Source organism: Tinamus guttatus, unplaced genomic scaffold (assembly GCF_059628265.1).
Source record: "Tinamus guttatus ecotype Peru unplaced genomic scaffold, ASM5962826v1 Tinamus_guttatus_pri_ptg000029l, whole genome shotgun sequence".
In the NCBI taxonomy this organism is placed as follows: domain Eukaryota; kingdom Metazoa; phylum Chordata; class Aves; order Tinamiformes; family Tinamidae; genus Tinamus; species Tinamus guttatus.
Window position 1 is genome coordinate 560,264 of NW_028288563.1, and position 26,296 is coordinate 586,559.

The 26,296-nt window shown below is 55.2% G+C and overlaps 1 protein-coding gene across 1 annotated transcript in view; it reads left to right on the top strand.

Moving 5' to 3' along the window:
- Positions 1 to 25,597, top strand: part of LOC148596155 (uncharacterized) — a 51,479-nt gene extending 25,882 nt beyond the window's left edge. The window contains exons 8-12 of the mRNA XM_088529901.1: positions 11,972 to 12,199; positions 18,777 to 18,826; positions 24,652 to 24,859; positions 25,064 to 25,124; positions 25,548 to 25,597. Coding sequence (XP_088386027.1) covers positions 11,972 to 12,199; positions 18,777 to 18,826; positions 24,652 to 24,859; positions 25,064 to 25,124; positions 25,548 to 25,597 — 597 coding nt within the window. The remainder of the gene's footprint in view (positions 1 to 11,971; positions 12,200 to 18,776; positions 18,827 to 24,651; positions 24,860 to 25,063; positions 25,125 to 25,547) is intronic.
- Positions 25,598 to 26,296: the final 699 nt, after the last annotated feature.

Genomic DNA, 26,296 nt, shown 5'->3' on the forward strand with positions numbered 1-26,296 from the left:
CCCCCACCTCCCAAATACTTCCCCCGTGGGCCCCGTTTCCCTGAACCCATGACCGGTGGTCCCTGGTTCCCTGACCCCTTCATTCATAGACCCCCAACTCTTGAACACGTCGTCCCTGGACCCTTCTTCCCTGCACCCGTCCTCGGAAGGGTCCCCTCCCCTGAACCCTTCACCCGAAGGCCCCAACCTGCAGGATGCTTTACCCGAAGACCCTGTTCCCCTCGACCCTTCATTCGTGGACCCCCGCCTCCCGGCCCCTTTCCCCATGGGCCCCCAACTGTCAAACCCTTCTCCCATGGGTCCTGCTTCCCTGGGTCCTCCTTCCGTAGTGCCCGCTGCCCTGGAGCCTTCACCCGTGGGCCCCCGCCCCCAGTAACCATCCCCCGTGGACCCCAGACCCCAGGGCCCACAACTTGTATTCCCCAACCTGCAGAACCCAATTCTCACAGGCGCAAAACTCCCATACCCATCACTAAGGGTCCCCCCCCATCAGCACCCTTACCCCGTGGGCCCCCACCTCCCAAATACTTCCCTCGTGGGCCCCGTTTCCCTGAACCCATGACCCGTGGTCCCTGGTTCCCTGACCCCTTCATTCGTAGACCCCCAACTCTCGAACCCATCGTCCCTGGACCCTTCTTCCCTGCACCCGTCCTCGGAAGGGTCCCCTCCCCTGAACCCTTCACCCGTGGGCCTCCACCTCCTGACCCCTTCCCCCATCAGCCCCCACATCCTGAGCACTTTCCCCATGGGCCCCGATCCCCTGCACACTTCTCCCATAGGGCCCCATCACCTGGACCCTTCCCCCATGGGCTCCCACCTCCATGTCCCTTTATCCATCGACCCCCGCCTATGGAGCCCGTCACCCCTGGGTCCCGGTTCCCTGAACCCTTCATTCATAGACCCCCGCCTCCTGAAGCCTTCACCCCTGGGTCCCGGTTCCCTGAACCCTTCATTCATAGACCCCCGCCTCCTGAAGCCTTCATCCCTGGGTCCCGGTTCCCTGAACCCTTCATTCGTAGACCCCCACCTCCTGAAGCCTTCACCCCTGGGTCTCCGTTCCCTGAACCCTTCATTCATAGACCCCCGCCTCCTGAAGCCTTCACCCCTGGGTCTCAGTTCCCTGAACCCTTCCAAAGGGCCCAAACCTCTGGACCCTTCCCCCATGGGCCCCCACCTTGTGGATACAGGACACAAAGACCCCAAGCCCCTCCACTTTTTATTCATAGGGCCCCAGGCCCTGAACACTTCATCCATGGGCCCCCATCCCCTGGGTCCTTCATCCGTAGGTCCCCCTACCCTGGGCCCTTCACTCACGGACCTCCACATCCTGAACACTTTGCCCGGGGACACCCCTTCCCTGGACCCTTTATCCATGGACCCCGCTTCCCTAGACCCTTTATCCGTGGACCCCACTTCCCTGGACCTTTTATCCATGGGCCTTGCTTCCCTGGACCCTTTATCCGTGGAGCCCAACTTCGCGGCCCCTTCCCCCATGAGCCCCCACCTCCTAAGCGCTTTCCCCGTGGATCCCAGCTCCCTGGACCCTTCTTCCGTAGGGCCCCGACCCCCTGAACACTTCAGCCAGGGGATCCCCATCTGCTCAGTTGATCCATAGGCCCTATGAGCCATCCCCCTTGTGCCCCCACCCCCAGGACCGTTGACCCTTGGGTTCCCTTTCCCCAGCCTGATCCTCCCCCCAGCAGCCGCAGGGCCCTGTTGCCAGGACCCCCCACCCCCAGGACACTTCCCTCCCAGCCCCCGTCCAGGACCCCTCCCCCTTGAGCTGCCCCCAGCCCCCTTCACCCACAGACTCCGGTGCCCAGGACCCTTTCCCGCCTGGCCCTCACCCCAGCACCCTTCACCCGCACAGCTCCTGCCCCCAGCGCCCCTCGCTCCCCGCAACAGCCCCCGATCCCTCCTGCCACAGGCACCCGGGACCCTCCAGCCGCCCTTCCCCTGGCCCCTTCACCCACAGCAGCCTCCCCCGTGCAGCCTGGATGCCCAGAGCTCATGCCCGAGCCCCTGCAGCCTTCAGGGCAGGGGTGCCCACATTGTCCCTGTGGGGCCGTGTGTCCCGAGTGCCCTGCACCCCTGGGTGCCCACGTGCCGACGGGTGCCTGCTGGCTGCCCCAGCGCATGCGCCCCTCGGGTGCCCTCAGGCAGGTGCCCTGGTGCCTGGGTGCTGGGGTGCGTGTGGGTGCCGGGACACCTGGGTGCGTGGGGGTGCCTGTCCCCAGTGTGCCTGCAGGCCGGTACCTGCAAGCCTGGGCCCTTGAGTTCATGCGGGCGCCCGGACGCCTGGGCCCTCGGGTGCGTGTGGGCGCCTGCTGGGGGGCACCCTGATGCCAGGGTCCTCGGGTGCCTGCGGGTGTCCAGAGTGAGCAGCGAGCTCGCAGACACCCAGGTCTGTGGTGCATGCGGGAGGCCGGAGGCGAGCGTGGAGCTCCTGGGTGCCCAGCGCCCAAGGTTTGCAGGTGCTCCTGCAGAACGTGGCAGTGCCCCTCACCGAGCTTCGGATGAAGTGTCAAGCGGTGCATGGACAACAAGCACAAGAGCAGGATGCCAGGTGAGGCCCCCGAGGCACCCACGGGTGCCCCGAGTCCCTGCTGACACCGCTGCAATCAGAGGGGAAGAGCAAGGAATGGGGATGGCCAAGGGCACAGGGCAGCTCCCCCAGCAGGGGCAGCACCCGCCGAAAAGGGGCATGGGAGCATCCCCAGGGTGGGCAGCCCAGCCAGGTGCTCACCCATGGGTGCCCCCAGATGACTCTGCTGACATGGACAACTGTTCAGAGGAGGAGAGCATCTACTTGGAGCAGGAGGGCAGCGACGATGCTCTGCACAGCAGGTGGGAGCTTGACGGGTGTCCCACTGCCTGCACGGCACCCACAGGTGCCCCCGATGGTGCCACCCTGTCACACTGTCCCCCAGGACCTTTTCTACAAGAAAGAGGAGCTGCAGAAAGTGAAGAAGAGGAGGAGGATGCTCCCAGGCTCTGCTTGGACCCAGGTGAGCAGGTGCCTCTCCAGGGTGGAGGTGACAGGGTGCCCGGGGGGTCCTGCTGCAGCCTTGGGTGTTGTGGGTGCCGCAGGAGGAGCTGGGGGCTGTACCCAGGATGCTCCCCCACGTGCCAGGGTGCCAGGTCCTAGAGTTGTCCCCAGGATGTCCCCAGTGGTGCTGGGTCCCCAGGCTGCCCCTGCCTCTGCCCTGACCTACCCCATCTCCGCAACAGCAGCCCAACATCAAGCAGAAATTGTTGGCCTTGCTGAGACACTTCAAAGTGTTGGGTGAGGTAGGGTGTCCCCCCAGGCACCCATGGGTGGCCCTGGGACCCCAGGCTCCCTGTAGAAAATGGGGCTCTGCAGATGGTCCCAAACACCCCCCAGCTCCCTCTACTCCCAATATTGAGGTGTCCCCAACCTCTCCCAGACACCCCTGGTATTGGGGTGAATCCACCTCCCTTCACCCCCACGGTGTTTGGTTCCCCCCAACCTTTCCCAGACCCTGCCCAGGATTGGGGTGCCCCAAGCTACATTTTCAGCCAATATTGGGGTGTCCCAGTTCCTCCCCAGGATTGCAGTGCCCCCAAATCCCTTCACCCCCAATACTGAGGTGCCCCAATCCCTTCACATCTAATATTGGGTGCCCTAGGACCCCCAGCACCTTTTAATATGGATATTGGGATGCTCATCTGCCCCCCAATATGAGGTTCCCCTTTATCCAACATTCTGGGGTACCCCAGACTCCCCTCACTATTGAGGTGCCTCCCATCTGCCTCCCCCCAGTACTGAGGTGCCCCAGGATCTTCTAAGTGCTGGGCTGCCCTCTAATGCCTTCCTCCCATATTGGGGTAGCTCAGACTCCCCCAGTATCGGGGTTCCCCCAGCTCCCTTTAACCCAATAGAAGGGTGAGACCCTCCCATAACGGAGTTCCCCAGGTTCCATCTCCTGATATGGGAGGGAATTGCCCCACTTCCCACTCAGGTTTGGGTTGCTCCCAAATCCCTTCATCCACAATTTTGGGCTACCCTGGCCTCCTCTGTAATGGGATGCCACCAGAAACCTTCATCCCTAATATTAGGAGTCCCCAGAGACCCCAATATTGTTGCCAGACCCCCCCAGTCCTGGTGGTTCCCTCAACTCTTTTCACCCCTGTCCTGGGTTACCGCAGAGCCCTCCAGTTTTGAGGGTGCCCCCCAGGTCCCTTTCCCCTCAGTTGTGGGGTGCCACAGACCCCCCCAGCATTGGTGATCCCCCCCCACTCTGTACACCCCTAGTGTTAGGGTGTCCCCAACTTCTGCCAGGCTCCTCTTAATATGGATCTGCCCCCTGCTCCATTTACACTGGATATTGGGGTGTCCCACCCATATTGGGTGGCCAATACTGAGGTGCCCTCGGCATCTCCCAGACCCCTCCCTGTAGTGTAGGTGCCCACAGCTCCTTTCACCCAAAATACTGGGGTGCCCCGGATCCCCCCAACATTGGGGTGCCCAAAGCACCCCTGGCTGCCATTGGGTCCCCTGGAATTCCCCAGTATTGGGGATGCTCCCAGCTGTCTTCGCTCAAAAGTTGGGGTGCCCTGACCCTTTTGCCAAGTATGTGGGTGCCCCAAATTCCCCCCCCCCCACATATTGGAGTCGCTCCTAGTTTTTTGAGACCCTACCCAATATTTCTCTCTCCAAACAAACAAACAAACAAACAATATTGGGGTTCCCTAGAGAATTTCACCCATAATATTGGGGTATTCTGGACTCACCACCCCAGGTTTGGGTGCCCCCAGCTCCCTTTTCTCCCCAAATGGGTATGCGTAATTTCCCCCCGATATTGGGGTGCCCCAACTGACTGCCCTAACCCCCCCCCCAATGACCTTTCCCTGCACAGGCTGCAGGAGGAGGACCATAAAAAGCTCATGGATTCTGGAGGAATCCCCGAAAAGTTGAAGACCCAAGTGAAAAGCAGCCAAGAGGAGCTGACATCAGCCAGGTAAGGGGCAAGCTGGGGTGGAGGGTGCCAGGCAACCGAGGCTGGGGTTTGAGATAGAAGGGGGGATATGGGTTGAGTTGGGGTCCTTGGCTCCTGAGGTGTGGGGACATTGGGGTTGCAGGAGGAATTTGGGGGCCCTAAAGTGGGATTTGGGGTCCCCGAGTGGATAATGGATTTTGGAGTGCAGGAGAAAGGGAGGAAACTGGGTTCCCAAGAGGGCTTGGGGGTCCCTGTCGAGGAAGCAAGAGGGGATCTGTGGAGTTGTGGGGATTTTGCATCTCAGGACAGGGGTCATCTCAGGCCCCTGCGTGTCCTGAGTGGTGTCCTCGTTGCCCCAGAGCTGCCAGCGCAGGACAGAGGTGCTCCAGGCGGTGGAGGTGGTGGTGGTGGGTGCACAGGGGGGCACAGCCCCCTGTTGCCTTGTTTCCTGCGGTGGCTGCTGCAGGGCACCCGCCGTGCCGAGTGGCCGGGCTGTCTGTGCTGCCTCCTCGTGCTGCAGGTGCGTCACCTTGGTCGGGGACAGTGCAGGGACGCGGGGGGACACAAGGCATTGGGGGCCACGGGATATTGGGTGGACACCTGGGGCATGAGGGACACATGGGAGATTGGGAGCACATGGTCAGGGACACAGAGGGGACTGAAGACATGTGGGATCAGGGAGACAGAGGGCAGGGAGGGAAACGTAGAGAACCGAGGACGTGCGTGGCATGAGGAGTACAGGACATTAGGAACACATCAGGACCTCGAGGGGACAAGGGCATAGAAGGCACACAAGCCTTTGGGGACACATGGGGCATTGGAGAAACACGGGGAACAGGAGGAGACATAAGAGATCTGGGAACATGCAGGGCATTGAGAGACACAAGAGCTAATGGAGAGTACGGGACATAAGAGGACACAAGACACGTGTGGACACATGGAGCATTGTCAGGACAGAGGCCATGATGGGATGTACAGAGCATTGGGGATATGGAGGACATGAGGCACAGAGCATATTAGGGATACATAGGGAATTGGGAGAATTTGGGTCATAAGGAACACATGAGACACTGGGTGCACAAGGATGATGTGGGGCACATGGGCCATCAGGGGGACAGAACATCAGGGGTTCACAGGATATCTGGGGCCAAACGGAGCTTGGGAACACGTTTGCCACCAGGTCCATAGCACATTAGGGACACCCAGGGCATGGGCAGACACATGGGGAATCAGGGGGACACAGGACATCAGGGGACAGCCAGAGCATGAGGGACATGTGGAGCATTAGGGACACAGGACATTAGGGACACATGAGAGATAGGGGGGACATGGGGCACTGGGGACGCATGGAGTATCAGGGACATGTGAGACATTGGTGGGCCACAGAGAACATCGGGGGACATATGAAGCATTGGGTGGACATATGGTGCATCGAGGAGACATGGCAAGTTAGAGACACGCAGGACATTCAGTGACTTGCCAGGGGAAGGGGACACGCCAGGGATGCAGGACGTCACAGCAGGGATCGGGGCAGTGGGTCTGTAACAAGACAGGGACAGCCCGAGTTTCCCCTGTCCCAGCCATGGGCACTATGGTGGTCCCTGGGGTGGTGACACCGGTGTGGGCACAGTGTGGGGACACCCTGGGAGCCACCAGCACTGGTTGTCCTCGTCCCCCTGGGTGCCCCCATGGATCCTGAGCGTGTTGGGGCCCCCACAGGGCTCCTGCCAGGTGCTCCCTGAGCAGCTCAAGCAGCTCTGGGTGTGAGACAGCCCTTCCCGAGAGCATCGTTGTGGTAGAGATGGCCGAGCGGCAGGGCCAGGTGAGCATCGGGGCACCCCCGGGTCCTGCTGGGAGCGGGGGGACACGGGGATCCTGCCAGGCACGTGCTGACCCCTCTGCACAACCACCCCTGTCTGTCCCCAGCTTGTTGGGGACCTGCTGCAGGAGCAGAAGAAGCCACTGGTGGCTGCTGTCAAGCTGCAGGCCGAGCTCTCGGACATCCTCACCCGCATCCAGCACCAGTGAGTGTCACCGCTGGGTCCCCAGGATTACTCCAGTCACCCTCAGTAGTTTCCATGTCTCCTCTGTGCCAGGCCTGGGGTGCCCATGTTGCCCATGTCCCCTCCATGTCATTGTTGGGGTGCTCGTGGTCCCCAGGTCCCCCCTGTGCCATGTTTTGGGTGCCCATGGTCCCCATGACCCCATTGGGTGCCCTGTACCCACCCCAACATGCCCCAACGCTCCATGGGATCCCCAGTGGGTCCCCCCCAACCTGGTACCCCCCCGCACACAATGGGAGCCACTTTGGGTGCCCACTCCCAACCCAACATGAGAACCGCTGGGTTCCCCCGTGACCCTGCTCTGGGCCCAAAGGGGACCCCGAGCATCCCCTGCGTGTCCTGAGTGGTGTCCTCGTTGCCCCAGAGCTGCCAGCGCAGGACAGAGGTGCTCCAGGCGGTGGAGGTGGTGGTGGTGGGTGCACAGGGGGGCACAGCCCCCTGTTGCCTTGTTTCCTGCGGCGGCTGCTGCAGGGCACCCGCCGTGCCGAGTGGCCGGGCTGTCTGCGCTGCCTCCTCGTGCTGCAGGTGCGTCACCTTGGTCGGGAACAGTGCAGGGACGCGGGGGACACAAGGCATTGGGGGCCACGGGATATTGGGTGGACACATGGAGGATGAGGGACACATGGGAGATTGGGCACAGATGGGATCAGGGACACAGAGGGCATGTGGGATTAGGGATACAGAGGGCAGGGGAGGGAAACATAGAGAACCGAGGACATGCGTGGCATGAAGAACGCAGGACATTAGGAACACAGCAGGACCTCGAGGGGACAAGGGCATAGAAGGCACACAAGACTTTGGGTGTGGGAATATATAGGATAAAAGGTTCATGAAGGGAACCTGTTGAAGATTGCAAAACTAGGACTGAGGAACTGCTGGTGAAGCAGAGGAGATCCAGGATTGGTCACTGGGATGCTGACGCTCCAGGATTGGTGGGTTAAGATGTGTGAAGGTTATATAAATACCCAACCCTGGTTGGGTATTTATATCAACCCTTCAGCCTTTGGCTGAAGACCATTGGCCCATCAATTACTCTACAGTGCTTATAACTTACTTTCCAAAGGAACTTCGTAGCATACGACAGTTTTCCTCTGCCTGAATTCGTGACACTTCAGAGGATCCTCACCTCCCTCAGCATCACAAACCTCAGCTTCTTCTGATGATGATGATTCTATAAAATGAAATAAAATGGCAGAAAGTGATGCTTCACCTGTTTATAACTCCAGAAAGCAGTTTCAAGTGTCTTTTCTCAATGCACAGTACAAGGGAAACACACACAGTAGCTTTTTCAGGACGCAAAGTGACAAGAGGGTAAGAGTACCATGTTGGGTTTATGACTTTTCTTTGAAGGATATGTACATATATCTTTTTATACTTCTCAGTGGAGACCTTTAAATTAAAATCAGTAAGTTTGGATATGGAAATAACAAAACTTAAAGGTTAAGTTTTTGATAAAACAGTGCAATGAAAGAAAAAAGTCATTATAAACTAAACTACAAGTAGAAACAGATTTATAAAAAGTAGACCTTCTGAAGTGACCCTTTAGCAGTCCATTTGTAATGGGGCATTGACAGAAATGGCAATGAGCAACTGAAGTGGCAAAGAAATGCAATGTACACAGGTTACATGCATGCAATAAATGCAGCAAAATGCACTTGCAGAAGAAATCTAAATCAAAGCTGAGTGTGTGTGTATATAAATATATTCAAGAAATTATATCTCAGTTACATGCAATCATTTAGCCCTGGAGAGTACCTGTGCACATAACCTACTTTCCAAAGGAGCTTGGTAGCATATGACAGTTTTCCTCTGCCTGAGGCCGTAACGCTTCTGAGGATCCTCACCTTCCTCAGCATCACGAACATCAGCTGCTTCTGATGATGATGACGATTCTGTAACTACAGCAGGAGGATACACTTCAGAGGAGCTCTCATGCACATCTCCCTTCCTGAAAATTCTTGCTGTGCTGCACAAAACCAGGAAAACTGCCCCACTATTGCTGTAGCAAGAGCACTGTTTCCCATGCTGAATAATACTGCCCGTTTACTTGACTTCCCACCTGTCTGTGGCATCTGTTGCCTTTTATTTGTGTTTGGTTGTGAGCATGTTGTGAATGTGTTCCTTTACTTTTCTGAGCATCTGTCCTGAGCTCAGCCCAGCCCAGCCCTGACATCCATCCCTCTGGCTTGTAACCCCGATGGCAATAGAGAATTACACACGCATGGAAATTATCCAGTAGTTAGCTCACTTCTGTGAGCAGTAAAGATAATTTAAAGCCAGAATTAACCTATCACCTGAGTTGCATAAGCTTTTTCAGCAGCTTCATTCTTCTTGGAAGCATACATCAAGTTTCCCTGCTTAAAAGAACCAAGAAAATCAGTCACAAATATGCAGAGCACCTGACATGCACGTACTTTGTGCCTGCATAGAAACTTTATCAAGGCACTGCATATACACAAAAGATCCAATCTTTCTGCTTTACTTTGAAAAAAAAGGAATTTGGACCTAAGCAGGAAGCTATGAAGTCAACTTTCTAGCCTGCTCACAAAATGAAGTGTTCAGCATCCCAAACAAAGAATTCCAGTTACCAGCAAAAGGAGGCAATAAGGATTGCTGTGTGCTTCAACAGCAGCTCCTCCAGGGGCACAAGACTACTTAAGATGACGTGCAATGCAGGCACAGCAACAAATACACAGAAAGCAGCCACCAGGAAATGTGGTTTAGAAATTAGAAGGCTTCAAAACCCTAAAAAGGTAACTCTGGAAGTGGCTTTTAATCAGTGAATATTCTAAAATGGGCTTTAAGTCAACTTAAGAAAATGCTTACATACTACATTTGCCTTTCACAGCTGATTAAACTACACGATACAGGACATTCTTTGTAAAGTGAGGAGATTTTAAGAAAAAAAATCAGATCATGAGGAATCAAAGTTCGAGTCACGTCACACTGACAAATACATGGAGGCATTCTACAGTGCATTTTATAGGCTGTAACTTAACTGAGCTTTCCAAACTTTCCCCCCGCCATGATCAGAAACTTAACTTAGGAACGAAGGCTGGTGGTGGATAAAGGATTTTCTGAGGCCAATAATTATGGGAATAGTTAGGAGGAAAGGTTAATAAGGATCACCTGGTGAAGGTAAAGAGCTGTGGGGATATAGAGGTCACCTGTAGAAGATTAGGGAGTGCCCTTCTCTGGGATTGGTCACTGGGTTGTTGGAACCCCAGTTGAGAAGGTTGTGAAAATACCAAAACCCTGAGCTTAGAAGGGGTTGCTGAGCTGTTCCTGCTCCTCTGTGATCCCCATAGGCTAAGATGAAAGAAGCAGTGGGAAAGGGCTAGGATGAAAGGGCTAGGGCTACATCTCGGGGCTAAAAGAATAGGAATAAAGAAGAATAAAGAGTTAGGAGTTTGGGATAAACAGTGTAAGACAGAGATTGAAGGCTCAGGATAAATCCTAGGGCTTTAGGGCCAAAGGGCCTTGGAACTATGGGCTTACTTGTACTTCTGCATGTTGAATGCCATTTTCTAATCAGAGGGGTGATACTGTGCATAGATGCACGACACTCCTGTTTGGTGGTAGCTGGGGGTGATGGGAGCCAGTGCTGCTCCGTTTTCTTTCCTTTGGGGTGTGTGTCTTGTTTTGCTTGGATTTCATTATCACAGTATTCATAGACGGTCCCAATGCTGTTCCTGCCATACATCACGCGGCCTCAGCAACCTCCAGCAAACTTTTTTTTTTTCTTCTTCTCTTCCCTTTCTAGGTAGTTCCTTATCTTTTCTAAATAAAATGACTGGTGTTGTTCTTAAGTTATAGTCTTGTGTGTGTTCCTTCTCTGCTGTCGGATACAATAAAAACCTTTTGCTCCTCTGTGTCGAATGAGTGCAGAAAAAGAGCAAAGGGAAGATAGGTGGCCCTGTTTCATACAGAATTGTTTTAAGTCAATAAAATATAGTCAATGAAATATGGAAGCACTGAAGCTAAAGGCTAAGCTACCCTTAGACAAGTCCCTTAGACATGGTCAGGCTAACTTTCAGTCCTGCACTAGGGAGCTGGACTGGCCTTTTGAAACAAAACACAGCAGAGAGCTGTTGTTGCAGAATTGACAGAGGTGCCCTTGGTGGCAAAACACTTGCTATGGCTGGGAGCAACCTCCATCCTACTGGAGAGGCCGTTGCTCAGGGATGGCACATCGCAAAGGCACCACACCCATGGCTCTGTGTTTGTGACTTTCAAGGCTCAAAGGGCTGCTTGGCCCCCGCAGCTGGTTGCCAGCGGCTCTGGCGGAATGTTTGCTCTGGAACCCGCAGTCTCCCTGGACAGCGCTTGTGCTTCGACACCGTTTCCTCCCTAAGCTGGAGCATCGCTACTTTGCCCTGCCTTCTTTAAAGGATAACTGCTCCTTTTCCCTCCCATCTCAATTCAGCAAGAGCCTTCCAAGGGACAAGCGGCCTGGCTAAAGCAAGGGCTGAGCAAACAGAGCGCAGCGGCCGAGGTGCAGCAGGCGCCAGCATGCGTGCCTGCCCTGGAGAGCAGGAGCAGGAGCCAGGCGAGAGCTCCTCTGCTCCTCCGCTGACAGCCAGCCAGGCAGCCAGCGGCACCTCCGTGCAAGAGCTGCAGCCAGCACCCGTGCCTGCACCTCTCTGTGCTGCCCATGAGGGGCAGCAGCCCAGCTGCAGCTCCACCACAAGGGCTGACCACTGCCTCCAGATGCCAGCTCCACAAGAGCCCTGGCATCTGGCGCCCACAGCTTGGCCAGAAGCACTGGGCTCTCCCAAGCACACACATGGAACATTGCCTCCCGAGACGCATCCCGATCCGACAGGCAATGCCCCCGTGAACATTGTCTTCAACCGCATTGAGGATTTGGAGGAAATTTCTGAAGAAGCAGAAGAGCCCTGGGATCTGACACCTCTAACTCTTTCAGAAGCACTGGGCTCTCCCAAGCATACAGATGGCTCATCGGCTCACCAGACCGACCCCTTTCCAACAGGCAACAAGCCACTGAACATCCCTTCCTACTGCCATGAGGATTTGCATGATATCTCCAAGGAAGAATTTAAAGATCCCTTGGAAAAGGAGGAGTTCGTGCAAATCTGCATTACAGATTTGATGCTTGCAACCTCCACCAAGAGACCAAGGCTGTTACCCCACAACAGGAAGATGTATATCGAGGTGCGTCGTGACAAAGAAACAGCCGCAGAGGTGAAAAATAGCACTCTGCTCCCACCAGAGCACTGCCGTCGTGTTGAGGCCACGGGTGCAATGGGAGCTCTTGGCATGTCCAAGGCAGAGGCCTTTCACGGGACATTTCCTCCCTCACCACACACTCAGGACAGTGGCTGCAGCACACCCAATACTGCTGCTCAGCCACACAATGTGCTATGGACCGTGGCCAGCAAAGACACCGACCACCCTCAGCCTGAGCTGGGAGCAGCATCAGGCAGCAGCCACAAGCAGAATCCAATAGGGAATCGCAAGAGGAGCCTCGCTTCTCCTCCGCCCCACACACCTACAGAGCAGTCTCCAGAGGAAAGGTGTCTTGAACAGCTCCCGCCAAAGAAGCGCTATCGCTCCTGCTGCCAGGAGGGAAGCAAGGGCTTCCCTCTGCTACAGCGAGCTGCCGCTCTCTTGCAGCGTGCCAGCCTCTGAGCATCTGCACCCAACCTGCCCTTCCCCATCACTGCTGCCTCAGTCATCTCCAGAAAACTCTCGTTGTTTTTTTCACTTCCTTTCCAGGTAGTTCCTTATGTTTTCTAAATAAAATGACTGGTGTTGTTTTCAAGTTACCCTCTCGTGTGTGTTCCTTCTCGGCTATCGGCTACGTAAAAACTGCTCCTAAACAAGCTCTTGGGGGAAGGAACAGGAGGCTACAGGAAGGTTCTACTACACCCGGAAGTATGGTATTCCAATTGAATAATTAAGCCATTCTTCACACTATGCTTAAATGACTATGAGGATTAGAGCGAATAATAGGAGAGCATGAATGAGAAGAGAATGCCGTGAAAAGCATTACACAAAATACTAGTTACTAGTGGAGTGGCTAGATTTAATGGATCTTCATTCAACGCTACTCCATCTCCAGCTCTGCCAAGGACAAAAATGTACTCTTACTAGAAGGGGTAGAATTGTAATATGAGAACTGATTTCTATATGTCAGGATTAAATTAATTAGAATTGCATTAATTTTTAAAATTAAGGTTAGAATGTTTAAATAGCAGCCTTGTTAGATGAAAAGAACACTGTGCAATGATGCTTGGGTATAGGTAGTATTTCTACAAGCTGATGTCAGAAGAGGATCTGTTGATTCCAGTCCCAAAAGGGGCTCATACAGCTGCCATGAGTCGAGGCGGTGGGAATACCATCCAAATGAGAGCTCTAACATGGTGAAAGGACCTAAATGAGAGGCCTCTCCATTCTGCAGCCTCGCAGCGTTATTGCAGGAAGCCAAGCTTGCGCAGGTCGGGCCGCCTCTTCCTCGTCCTCCTGCCATCACCCACTTCTCTGTTGAGAGCACGAAAGCTGCCTCCAGCACAGCACGGAGACGGCACCAAGACAGGCACCGTTCTGTCCTCTCACGCCTAAATCTCTCACTCCCATGGGCAGCACAAGGACAGTGTGCTCTTTATCTGCTTTCCTTTGCTCTGCTCTGCTTTGGACAAAGGCTTTGCAGACAGGTCAAGGTTATTGCCAGCAGGAGGGGCACACAAAGTGATTTTGGCCATGCAGCATGGCTGCCACAGTCAGTGGCAGAGGTTTCTCCCCTTCCTACGCTTTGCCAAAGCGGCTCTGCCAAAATAGGTCACGATGGGCTGGAGGCTCTTCAAGGCTCTGAACCCAAGGCACAACTGGAGCCCTCCATGTCCCTTGGTATTCCCATATCTTCTAAACCCAATTTACAATACTGATGCAATTAACTCATCCTATATGTTCCCATATTGGTTGGCCTCGGAAAAACCTTTATCCATCAAGCAATCAGGCCACTGTTTTCATAGCTGGCTACACCTACCTGTCTTCCTACATATTGCTATACTTGATGGTCCGTATAGATCAGCCCATGGAACTTCCTCAGGCTGCCAAGAGAATCTGCAGAGGCTCTCAGAACCAGAGCACTGCGGAGGCTCTCAGCTCAGGAGTGCTACATGCCAAGCAACAGCCCTTACCCTCTTTCTTTACAATTTCCTATCTCACAACACACAGTAAAGCCTAGAAGTGTTCCATGTCCTCAACAGTGCTCCATGTCCCAAGGAAGGAAGGAGACAATTCCACGGGAATGAGAGCCATTCCACAGCTGTTGTCTTCCCCTCCTGTTTTTTTTTTCTCTTCAATATTCAGCCCCAGTAACTACTGCTATTTCCTACATTTATAGAGCTCAATGGGACTTCAGCACCAGCCTCTGCAGTAATTTTCTTCACCCAGCCATCACTACCATAGCAGTGTTGCTTGCAAGAGTTCCACTACACATGTGAAAAGCCTTTCTAAGTGCCCCCTCCACACACTACAGAAGTCTACAGAAGTCCCTCCCAATTCTTGCAAACCCAAGCTCCCCTACATCCAGAGAGACTGCTGATGAAAGAGGCCAGCACAATGCAGAAGAAATGCTGGTAGTGCCCGACCCCATTGAAGGCAGAGGAAAGGCTCAGGGGGCTTTTACACCCACTTGGACTAAGAGAGCAAGTAGATTGAGGCTTGTCAAGGAAAGGCTTTCGTGGCCAAAATCCAGCCTTGCTGTGGCAGCCGGACACAGGCTTTGCCCTCACAGATTCTTTGGCTTCTCTTTTGTTTGTTCTCTTTCACACATCTCACCTACCTTTCTTCTCAGAGTGTCTAGGCACCCTACACACACTATACACACCAACAGATACAGAAATCAAGAGCTTCTTCATGGCCAAGGGACATCTGCATCCTCTTCCAAGTGCAATGGAAACAGGTTGTTTTGATGGAGATGCTCCTCTGTCTTTACTGCTCCTTTCACTTTACTCTTGTTACTTTACTTGATATTTTAGGAAGTATTAGACCAGTAATAAAATAATTCCAAGGGAGAATGTTCTCTTTAGCCTCGCTGCACGCTAACGGCCTCTAAGGCCAGGAGTTCCTCCCTTAGCCCAGGTGCTCTTAGAGTCGTCCCAGGTTCTCCAGTGACCTCGCAATTTTTTGTTGCCACAGACAGGGCATTCCAGTGAGCAACACCAAGGCCCTGCAGCCTCTAACCCATGTCTTGAGCAAGCAGGAAAAACCTCAATGGAAAAGGACAGAGGAGAAGACGCTGTTTCTTTGCAGACTGCCTTTATTTTACGTTGCTCTCCACCTCCCTTTCCATCTCTTTCTTTCTTCCCTTTCTTTGTTTTTTATGTCTTCAGCCACTGAAGCCCAGAAGATCCTTTTTTCCTCTTGGAGGCAGTGGTCGCACATTTCCTGCAGGGCCACAGAAAGGCAATATCACAGAATATGAGTCTCAGCTTATGACTTTTTTTTTTTTTCTCTTTTCAGAGGGGTAGCTTGTGCTCTTCTGTGCCTCCTCTTTGTCCCTGTCTATCAAAAGTATTTTGCTCACAAGGCACAGTGCAGAGGCCCTTTCTACATTGAATAGAGATCTAAACGATCACTGATCTACAGGGAAACTGCATATTTTCTATCACATAAAAGTTCACAATTAATATTACTAGGAGAAATATTGCCCCCAAAAAATGCTCTGAAGCCTTTTCTGAGACTATCTGTAGGAAGAATACTCTGTCAGAATTTGGAGCAAGTGGCAGCTTTGAAAGACAGAACCAGGAGAAGCTACTGCATGTTCCAGTGGCCTCATAGCAAGGGCTCACTCCTGAGCAGCCAGTCACGTGTGTTCACAGAGCTGTCTCCAGGCTGACACAAACATCTACCCATCCATTCAACCAACCTACCTGTCCTGTGGTTGGACATCCTGCACAAACAGGAGTTGCTGCCTGGCCTTGGGCTGCAGGGCCTGTCTGCCCTCGGGGGTTCCTGGGGCACGGTGGCAGTCTGAAAGCACACGAGGAGAGGAGGACATGGGAGTGTGGGATGAGTTTCTTCTCCTCCTTGCACTCCCGGGCTGCACACCTGCTTCTGCAGCAGGAGGTGCTTCTGCACAAGTGTTTTCCTTAGCCAAAAAGGGGAAGGCAAATGCCCGAGCTGTCACACTCAGCTGTGCCCCAGCACTGCCCACCTACAGTGCAGGTCGTGTAGGCCTGGGCACCCTTTTGAACAGACAGGAGAATAAGAGGAGCAGGGTCAGTACTCAGATACCTGCCCTGTTAAGAAGTTACCCAGAGAACCTTTTGACTTCTTCCCCTGTCATGAGCTGCTTCTAGACCCAGCACTCAGGACAGGTGCTCCAGTCCTTCCGGAGCTCATATGGCCTCTGAGTGCTGGGGAAACCTCTCCCTCACACAACAGAAAATCCCAGAATCACCCCAAAGTACTTCTGCGGGGGTTCTCACTTGGAAGAAGGCACTGCTTTCTTGGCCACCTCTCTTGCTTCTTCCTGGATGGTTGGCAGCCCAGGAGCTTGTGCCTTCTTTTGAGCATGAAGCCTCCTCTGGGTAATGAGGCACCTGGCAGGACTCCCTGAAAGGATGGATCAGGAGAAAGTGCCACTGCGCAGCTGAAGACAGTCACACAGTGCTCCCTGCACCGCCAATGCCCTCTCCTCTGGAGGCCGAACAAACCCACACCTCCCAGCTTCTCCTTGACCAGCACATGTGCCTGTCCCCTAGGGACCTTAGTGGCAGTGCTCCCTTTTGAGGTGGCCTTTACCTTGCGCTGCTGCAGCATGGAGGAGGCCAGATTTGGAGCCTGCTCTGTTCGGTGCCCTCTCAACCTCACACCTGCAAAGAGGAAGCATATAAGGATGCCTCAGAAAGGAGAGTCTCCAGGAAAGCTGCTCTGCACTTGCCTGCCCGGCACCAGGAAAAGTCAGGTCATGGTGACAAGGGGGCAATAACCTTCCAGAGCACAGGGAGACTTTGTGTCCCAGTGAAACATCTCTGCCCACGTACAAGCACAGCATTGTCCAAGGCGCTCACCTCTCAGGAGGCTCTTCACTATAGACAGTCTTGCCCATTTCCTCTGCCACCGCTCTCGCTCGCCGGGCCAGTTCCTCAGGTGTAATCCGCTTGCGAGCGAGGAGCCGCTTGCAGGCACGGGTTAGAAGGAGGCTCCCTGGCAGGGGGAAAGAAGAACACTCTTCAGAAAGCCAGGCCAGCTTGGACCAGCGTTTTGGGTTCATGTCCTGCCAAGGGTGCTGTGTCACCAAGGATGGCCCTTGCACTGCCTCTCCTGGCACCCTCAGTAAGGGCTGAATCACGCCCCCGTGAATTTCCCTCCTTCCTTCAGCTTCTCTCTCTTGCCTCTCCTCTGTTGCCTCTTTTCGCCTAGGTATCCCTGAGAAACCTCTGTCTCTTTCTACTCTGTAATGAACCCCAGTGGGTGCAAGGAAGTGTCTGTGCGGGGGTGTCAAAGCAAGCAGTCAAGCCAGCCTCCCTCGGCCTTCCCGTCTCCACACAGAACAAACCGAGCTGCCTCAGGGTCTCCCAGTATGTCAGGCTCTTCCCCGTGTCAAGCTTTGTGGCCGTGTTCTCCCTTTCTGCTTTCCTTTTGTCATGGGAGGAACTTGTCTGAGGAATGGAGCTTTTGTAGGCTGCTCTTCTGGATGTTGTCAACCTGGAAACAAAGAGACAAGGACAAGCACAGCATGCATCACAGAACCACACAATGGTTGCCCTTGGAAGGGACCTTTGGAGATCACTGAGTCCAACCCTCCTGCACAGGCAGGGTCAGCTAGAGCACACTGCGCTCGATCGTGTCCACGCGGGTTTTGGTGCTCTTCCTAATGTACCCCAGGACACCACTGGCCGCCTTGGCCACAAGGGCACATTACTGGCTCCTGGTCTACTTGTTGTCCAGCAGGACCCCCATGTCCTTCTCTGCAGAGCTCCTCTCCTGCAGGTCAACCCTCAGGCTGTCCTGGGGCATGGGGTTATTCCTGCCCAGGGGCAGGACCCTGCACTTGCCCTTGTTGAACTTCACAAGGGTTCTTTCCACCCATCTCTACAGCCTGTCCCGCTCCCTCTGAAAGGCTGCACAGCCCTCCGGTCTAGTAGCCACAGCCCCAGTTTTCTATCATGAACAAACTTGCTGAGGCTGCACTTAGTCCCTTCAGCCAGCTCATTCAGGAATACACTGGACAGGATTGGACCCAATACTGACCTTTTGGGGACACCTACATCCACAAGCCTCCAAAGAGACACTGCACCACTAACCACAAGCCTTTGAGCTCTGCCATTCAGGCAGTTTTCAGTCTAACTCAGTGTCTACTCATCTAACCCACACTTCCTAAGCTTGCCTATGTTATGGGGGACAGTGTCTGTAGCCTGGCTGAAGTCAAGGCAGACAACATCCACTGCTCTCGCCTCATCTATACAACCAGTCATTCCATCCTAGAAGGTTTGCAGGTTGATGAAGGATCATTTCCCCTGGGTGAATCCATGCAGACTACTGATCACCTTCTTGTCCCCCACAGGCTTACAGACAACATCCAGGATGAGCTCTTCCATCCCCTTCGAAGGGATGGAGGGGAAATTCACACAAGATGCTGCTAAACACTTGCTATGCACAAGAAAACAGAGATGGTGCACGGTGGAAGGGGGTAATAAGCTTTCCGAGTCAAGAAGGGCTCTGTGGCCCAGTGACACATCTCTCTCCCACAGTCAGTCCGCTTGTTGCCTTCTCCCAGGTTCTCACCTCGCCGCAGACTTGCTCTCCTCCCTCGCTCTGGACGTCTCCGTGAGCCCAGTTACGCTCCAGGAAGAGCGGCTGTGAAGGGACAAGAGGCGCTTCTCAGGACGGCTCCCTGAAATGGGGATTGGGAGAGAGACCATCGGCTGTTTTAGTCCAGGCATCCTATTTCCCTCTTGCCTACAATTCCCTAGCAAGAAGAACAAAGCAAAAGCGTACCAAATCTAAGGAAGGTCCTGACACGGGTTACTTTACCTTTCTCTAAATTGTCAACACCAGCCTCTTCCTCCACGGTCTTTTTTGGCCTGGGCGTAAGAGGCGGATGGGGCACTCTTGGTGGTGGAGGTCTTGGCACGAGCTTGTATTCAGAGCTGGAAAGAGGAGGAGAAAAATGAGCCTGACGAGAGGCTTGCAATTTCCAGCTACACACTGTTGTGCAGCAAAAAAGCAGCAGGCATGAAGGGAGGAGGGCAACCATCCTTCAGAGGTCACAAAGACTTTGTGTCCGGGAAAACTATCTCCCTCCCACAAGTACCTGAGCACATGATCAGCCCAACTGCCTTCCCCCAGGCTCTCACCTTGCAGGAGACTTGCTGCTCTCTCCCGCTTCTGCTCCTGCTGCGATGCCATGAACCCTCCGTGGGCAACGTCTTTCGCTGGGAAAGAGGCGCTTTCCAAGAGGACTCCCTGAAAAATGGGGACCATGAGAGCTCATCAGCTCTACTAAGCCACACAGAAGCTCTGTGCCTTGGCTAGAATTCCCTAGCAAGAGGAGCAAAGCATAGGCCAGCAAAGCTCCAGGAAAATTCCTGTCAGGTCTTACATTACCTTTGTTCGCGGTGTCTTCGCCACCTTCTTCCCCACTCCTCTTTGGGCTGGGGTTTGCGGGTGCCCGAGGTACCCGTGCTGGGGGAGGTCTAGGACAGAACTTGAACACACGCCTGGAATCAAGAAGCACAGATCACGAGCCTGAGAGGAGAGTCCCAAAAGGCCGCTACCTCCTTGCTGTGCAGGAACAAAGCGCCGGGCATTGGGGAAGAGGTAACCACCTTTCTGAATTGAGAAGACTTTGCATCCGAGTGACCCATCTCCCTCCCGCAAGCACTAGAGCACAGTAATATCCCAAATGCCTTCCCTCTCACCTCGCAGCACCCTTGCTGTTCCCCGCTACTTCTGGCAATGTGACACCGCTTACGCTCTGGCCACAATGCCTCCCTTGGGAAAACGGGTGCTTCCCAAGAGGACTCTCTGAAATGGGGAATGGGAGAGAGCTCATCAGCTTTACTGCTCCATACACCACCTTGGAGCTAGCAAAAGCAAAAGGACAAGAAAGGACCAATAGACCTCTACGAAACTTCTGTTGGGTCTTAAATTACCTTTAGTGGTCTTCTCATTGCCACTCTCTCCTTGCCCAGTTGCCTTTGGGCTGGGTCTTAGAGGTGCATGTGCCACTCTTGGCGGGGGCCTCGGATAGAACTTAACTGCACCTCTGAGAACAAGAAGAAGAGAAAAATGAGCCTGAGAAGAGGGTCACAAAAGCCTGCTCCCTCCTTGCTGTGCAGCAAGAAAGCACAGGGCATGGTAGAAGGGGGCAACCACCATGTCTGAATTCGGAAAGTCTTTGTGTCCAGGAAACACAGCTCCCTCCCATAAGTAGCAGAGCACAGTATTCACCCACGTGCTCGAACGCCTTCTCCCAGGCTCTCACCTCTCAGGAGACTTGCTCTTCGGGCCAAGAGCAAGTTCTTCTGCCTGGGATGTGGCCCCACTTACACTCTGGGAGGAATTGCTCTCCTGGGGCAAGAGGCCCTCCCCAGGAACACTCCCTGAATGCAGGATAGGAAAAATGTGATCAGAAGAGCAGCCCACGGTGAGTGTGAACACAAGCCCCATTTTCATCTGCTCCAGGCTCCTAAAACACTGTGCCAGCAATCTGCGTTTCCCCACAGACATGCTTCCAAAGACGTTGTTGGTCTCCCTTTCACGTTGCCTGTAGTGACTCTGCCTCCTTTCCTCTTAATTTTTCCATGGCACTACTGCTAGAGTGCTATTATGCACCACAAGTATTTCCTGGGGAATGGACCTTTTCTGGAGCTCACATTCCCTGATGGCTCTAATTCCCGCTCCCAGGCCTGCCCAGACCTCTCCCACATGCACCAGGGTCTTTGTACCAGGTCTCACCCTCACTGCTCTTCACATACACACTAGAAATCGCTGCTGAAAGCCTTACCATCGATGGTGACATCAGGGACAGTTGGGAACATGTTAGGCTTTGTGCCTTCCATATTTCCACACGCTCCCTCTAGGTGAGGACTGAACGAAGAAGGCAAAAGGGACCTTCCTCCTCTGCAACCGTCTCTCACCTACACTTCACCAAACGGCCTGGCCCTGCTAGCCCACTGGCTCCCTTTGCCTTCCCCAACTCTCGGGAAAGCAGCTCCAGAGGATGGAAAATCAGCCCAGAGAGCAGCAGCCAGCGACCGGGATCCCACAGGCCTCGCAGTGAAGTGTGCGCCGAGGCCAGGGGCACCGTGATATCAGGGGCCTTGTGGCTGTGACGCGGGAGGGCCCCACTGTGACCCCACACCTTGTCACACACAGAGGGCTGCAGGGCCCTGACCACCCTCAGCGGCACCCACCCAGATCGCGGCCTGCAGCGGACAGGGAGGTGGCACTGCTCTTGTAGGGAGCTGCCCTCCTCCTCTTCCACCCGTGCCTGGGTCTGGAAATGAGGAAGGAGGCCTGCGCTGTCAGCCATGCTCACGCACCGCTGCCAGGGGAGGGCTGGCGCTGGTTGAACTTCCTTAGGCCAGGAGCCTGCAAATGGCACTGGCTGCCCAAGGAGCACAGCAAAGTCCTCTCTCTGCCCCTGGAGAAGGCTTACTTCCTTCACCACAGAAATGGTCAAAGACCTTGAAGCAAGTCTTACTGTGAACACCTCCAGCCAGAGGAAAAGCCTCTGAAACATCTCAAACAGGACTTGGACAGTTGCTTCCAATCCCTCCGCACAAGCCTTCCCCTGTATGAGGAGCAATGAGAAGGCTTGGGGTGTCAGGGCTTTTTTGGGTTGCCCTTCAGTTATTAGTTTTTGTCTTAAGTGGTCACAAAAACATATGGAGGAGTCCAAGGAAAGCTTGGCCACAGGCTGAGATGGTTATGGGAGACAGAACACCAACTTCCGCTGCCAGGTGCTCCTTTAGTGCAAGCAGGACATGACACTCACTTGCAGCCTCCAAGACACCTGTCCCCTGGAGGGCTTCAGGACCCACTCCCATCGCACAATATGGCAGCACAGCACAAGAGACCCAAATGACACATGGAAATAACCTACATGTGTCACATCATCTGATGATGTACAGCTCTCTCTGGGTACCTCTCCGTCACATAGGGGTCTCTAGCGCCAAGTCTCTAACCCGTGCTGCAGTAAGCAGTTTCTCCCTTGCATACCTCTGCAATTGTTGCATCTCTGGCAGGGAGAAGGAGGGGGAAGTGTGAAGAGAAAATATCTTGTTCTCAGAAGTGTTCAGTTATGTGAACACAAGCTCAAGTTTTGCCGACTGTAACTGCAATGACAAGTGCCTGGAGGAGTCCACCTTCCCAGCCGGTGCTTGGCCTTCCCTTTGAACCCTAGTGCCTTAGAAGATGGCACTGTTGGTTGGTACTTAAGAGAATGGTCCCCCTGACAGCAATCATGTAAGGTGTTTGAAATTAGAGAAAAAGAACTGTTTATTGCAGTCACCTCCCTCTTAGGCAGAAGAAGCAGCTTCCATGCTCAGTGCAGCAATCATGGTCATGAGGTGGGTCAACACTTCCCAGAGATCCAGATAGTGTTGAAGCTGGACAGGGCGTTTCTGGCTGCAGCAGGGAAGTGACTTCAGCACTGGGAAAGCCAGCTGCTATTCCCACACAGAAGCCCTAAATAAGGCTCCCCACCTTGGCTGAAAATCTGATTTCCTTCCTACACTGGCAGCCACTCTTTGCAAAATCTGTGTAAGCATAAGCAGATGTGCAGCATGAATAGCTGGCACACAAGCTATGTGCTCATTTCACATGCTGGGAAGGAAGCACGAGATTACCTTGGTGTCTCTGGGTGCTCTTTTGGTCCCTCTGTCGCTGCTGGAACATCCCAGAGAGGCACTTATTGCCATGGGAACACGGATGCTTCCCAGGTCTCCGTCTCACTCTGCCCCCGGGGCTGGCCAGGCAGCAGCAAGGCCACATTTGGAGCAGGGCCACACAGCACCAGGGGCCACCAGCGCAGTGCTGGTGACTCCCAGGGCCTTGGAGGTTCCCCTAAGGCATCCGGCACCCAAGCTCTGGCCAACGCCGCTCTTGTCTGCAGCTGCTGCTGCCGGGAGCCACAAGTGCCCGAGCAGCTGTGCGGAGTCAGGGGCAGCTGAGGCAGGTGAGGGAGGGCAGCCCTCGCGTCACGCGCAAACAGCAGCCCTGCTCACTTGTCCCGCACAGCCCAGCCCACTCTGCTGTCTGGACACACACACAAGGGCTCACACTTGCTGCTGGCTGCAGAGCAAGTCCACAGCATGTGCCTCCCATCACTGGGAACACCCAAAGAAGACCCCTGCTCTCAGGTTTCTCATCACACAAACATGTATCTGAGCGTGGTGACTGCCTCCCTCATCTTTTGCCCCACCAGCTTCTCAGAAAGAATGAACAGATGGAGATTCGCCAGGCATGAGAAGGTCACATCAGGTAAGAAAAAAAAAAAAAAAAAGACTCCTACATATATTTTATGAGATGGGAATTGTATTAAAGCAGCTAATTCTGTGCTTGATCTTTAAGGAGGACCGGAGCAGATGGATTGTTATGATGAAGCACATCTCCAGAGCTGCTCTTGCATCTGCGAGGGCAGGAGCCTGCCCAGCCACGAGGGCACAGGGCAACTTTTGGGGCCCCAAGAGAGGGCCTTCGGCTGGCACAGGTGGCCACGGCCTCCACCCTGCAGAGTCCCCATGGCCTGAAGGGCCACAAGCAGAGCCAAGTCCTGCTGGTGATGGCACAAGAGGGGCACTTGGCGCTCCCCCGTCCCCCTCCCCACCGCCACCCCACCCCATTGCCAAGGAGCTCCCAGTCACAGAGGAGCTGCTGCAGTCACAATGGAGGGGCTGCTGTGCTGTCACCCTGGCTTGCGGCGCCTGCCAGTCTGCGCCTCCTGGCCACGGCAGCAGCATGGCGCACGTGCGGAGGCCAGGCCGTGCTGCGGGCAGCGGAGCCAGGGATGCGTCCCAGGCGCTCCCCGAGTCTGCCAGGAACGGGCCGCGCACGCTTGCGCGGCGCCCGGCACCTCCCCTGCTGCGTGCGCCTGACTACCAGAGCCTGGAGCAGGGCGGGCAGCGCAGGAGGAAGCTGGGGGCTCCCCAGGACAGGTGAGCGCTGCTCGTGCTGCGCACCCAGCACAGGGCGCTGCCCTTGCGCAGCCTCCCAGCCCCCAGAGCCCCAGACGCCCTGGGCTGAGCCACCACTTCAGCCTCTGTGGAGGGGCAGCTGCAGCCAGGAGCTGCCTGGGCCACCCCTTGGCCACCAGCTGCCCTTGAGCAGTGTCCCGGGCCCTGCCAAGGGAGCTGCCCGTGCTCGCGTCTGCCTGCCCCGCGCTGACCCTCTCCCCGGAGGGCAAAAAGCCCCTGGCAGCTCTCGCACAGCCCTGCTCCAGGGCCAGCCGCACGCTGCGTCGGGGAGCACTTGCCCGCCCAGCTGGGGCAAGCTCAGCAGGCAGCCGGGAGGCCAATGCCAGCCCAGGCTGCTGCTGCCGCCCAGGGCCTGGCTGCCTCTGGGGCCCTGCCAGGTGCCCGGGGCAGCTCTCAGCAAGGACGCTGCTGCCCAGCTGCGCAACCTCGGGGCTCTCTGCTCTCTTGCAGCGCGGACACCTTCTCCCGCATCTTCCATCGGGAGAGAGAGCCGCGAAACGTCCTGGAGGCAGAGACACGCACCCCCAAGCCACCAGAAAGGCTCCCCGAGCTGCGCAACAGCCCCCATCCCCGCCACATCCGGAGGATCCCGGCCATTGGGCAGGGCGGTGCACAGTGCGTTTTCCTAGTGGAAACAGAGGGCACCAAGGAAGAGCAGGTAGGAAGCGCTGCCTTGCGGGGCTGGGAGCAAGCACGGGCCATGGGAAACAAGAGCCCTGGGCAGGCCACAAAGAGCAAGGAGAAGCAGTGGGCGCTCGGTGGCCTCCCATCCATGCCAGGGGCCACTGCCTCCTGCACCCCCAAAGCTGCCTGCCCCGCAGAAGCCACACGAGCTCCTTCCGACCCTTCTCTTCCTCGGCAGGCTCGCTGGTGGCAGTGGGCGCGCACCTCCAGCCCCAGGGAGCGCTTCAGGAGACCGTCGCGTAAGTTGTGTCCACCGCAAAGAGCCCGTGCAGAACCGCCCTCCCCTTGGGGGCTGCTGGGGGAGCCGGGTCCCTCGGCCCGAGCCCCTGCGGGGCCACAAGGTCCAGAGCTCTGGCCGGCCTCTCCAAGGGCTCCAGGCGCTCGGCACCTCCGCTCAGGCCGCCGCTGTCTCTGGTTTGTCACACACTGCTGGTCCCTCGGCCAGCCTTCCTGTGCCCCCTGCACGTGTCCCCCTTACAGCCGCCTTGCTCTGAGCCTCAGCAGCTCTCAGCTTCCTCTAGGGGCCTGGGCTCCACGGTGCCACCTCCTTGCCCTACAGGGCCCCTCACAGCTTGACCAGCAAGAGGAAAGCAGCCTGAGATGAGCCTGCTCAACAGGCATCGCAGCGTTTCTCGCTGCTTGCCTTCCTCTCTTTTCCGCAGGGCCGCAGGAAGCCTCTGTGGAGGCCATCAGGTTTCCCAGCCTCTCCTGAGCTGCACGTGTCATGCAGTCCCTGCCCAGAGGAAGGCAGGAGGCACGGGGACCAGCCCAGAAACACCAGCTTGGAGGGAAGAAGCTGGAGCAGCCCCCGAGTTACCAACTGCCCGTGCATGGCCCAGTCGGGTGGCTGAGGGCCTGCAGAGCCCTGCAAGGGCCAGCACCTCCTTTACCCTTGCAAGCCAAGGCTCTGTTCACGCTGGAGGCTGCAAGGAAGGCCCAGTTCATCAGGGCTCACAGCACTTACCTACTCTTTGTGCTGTTGTTATTGTTGATATTAGTGTTGCTGTTGCTTTTACTGTTGATATTGTTGATATTACTGTCTTTATTGTTGTTTTCATTGTTGGTGTTGCTGTTCAAGTACATATTCTTGTGCCATTCTTTGGGTGTTTTGTGTTGTTTCCCAGGGAGCTCAGGCACAAAAGCATCCCCACTGCAGCTATGTCTGTGCAGAGCCATCTTCTCAGGCTCCAGGTGCAGGGGAGCACCAGCAAAAAGCTCCCTCTAGGATTTCCCTTGGAACATGGCTCAGGGGATGCCCAAAGAGGAAGGTGCCACAGCCCTAGTGCGGGGTAGCCCTGACGCTCCCAGAGGCCTGAGACAACAAGTCCCCACAGTGCCCAAGCCACGGGCAAAGGGCAGCTCTTGGGTGTCAGGGACACGGGGCCTTGAGATGCAGAGCTGAGTGCCCCAG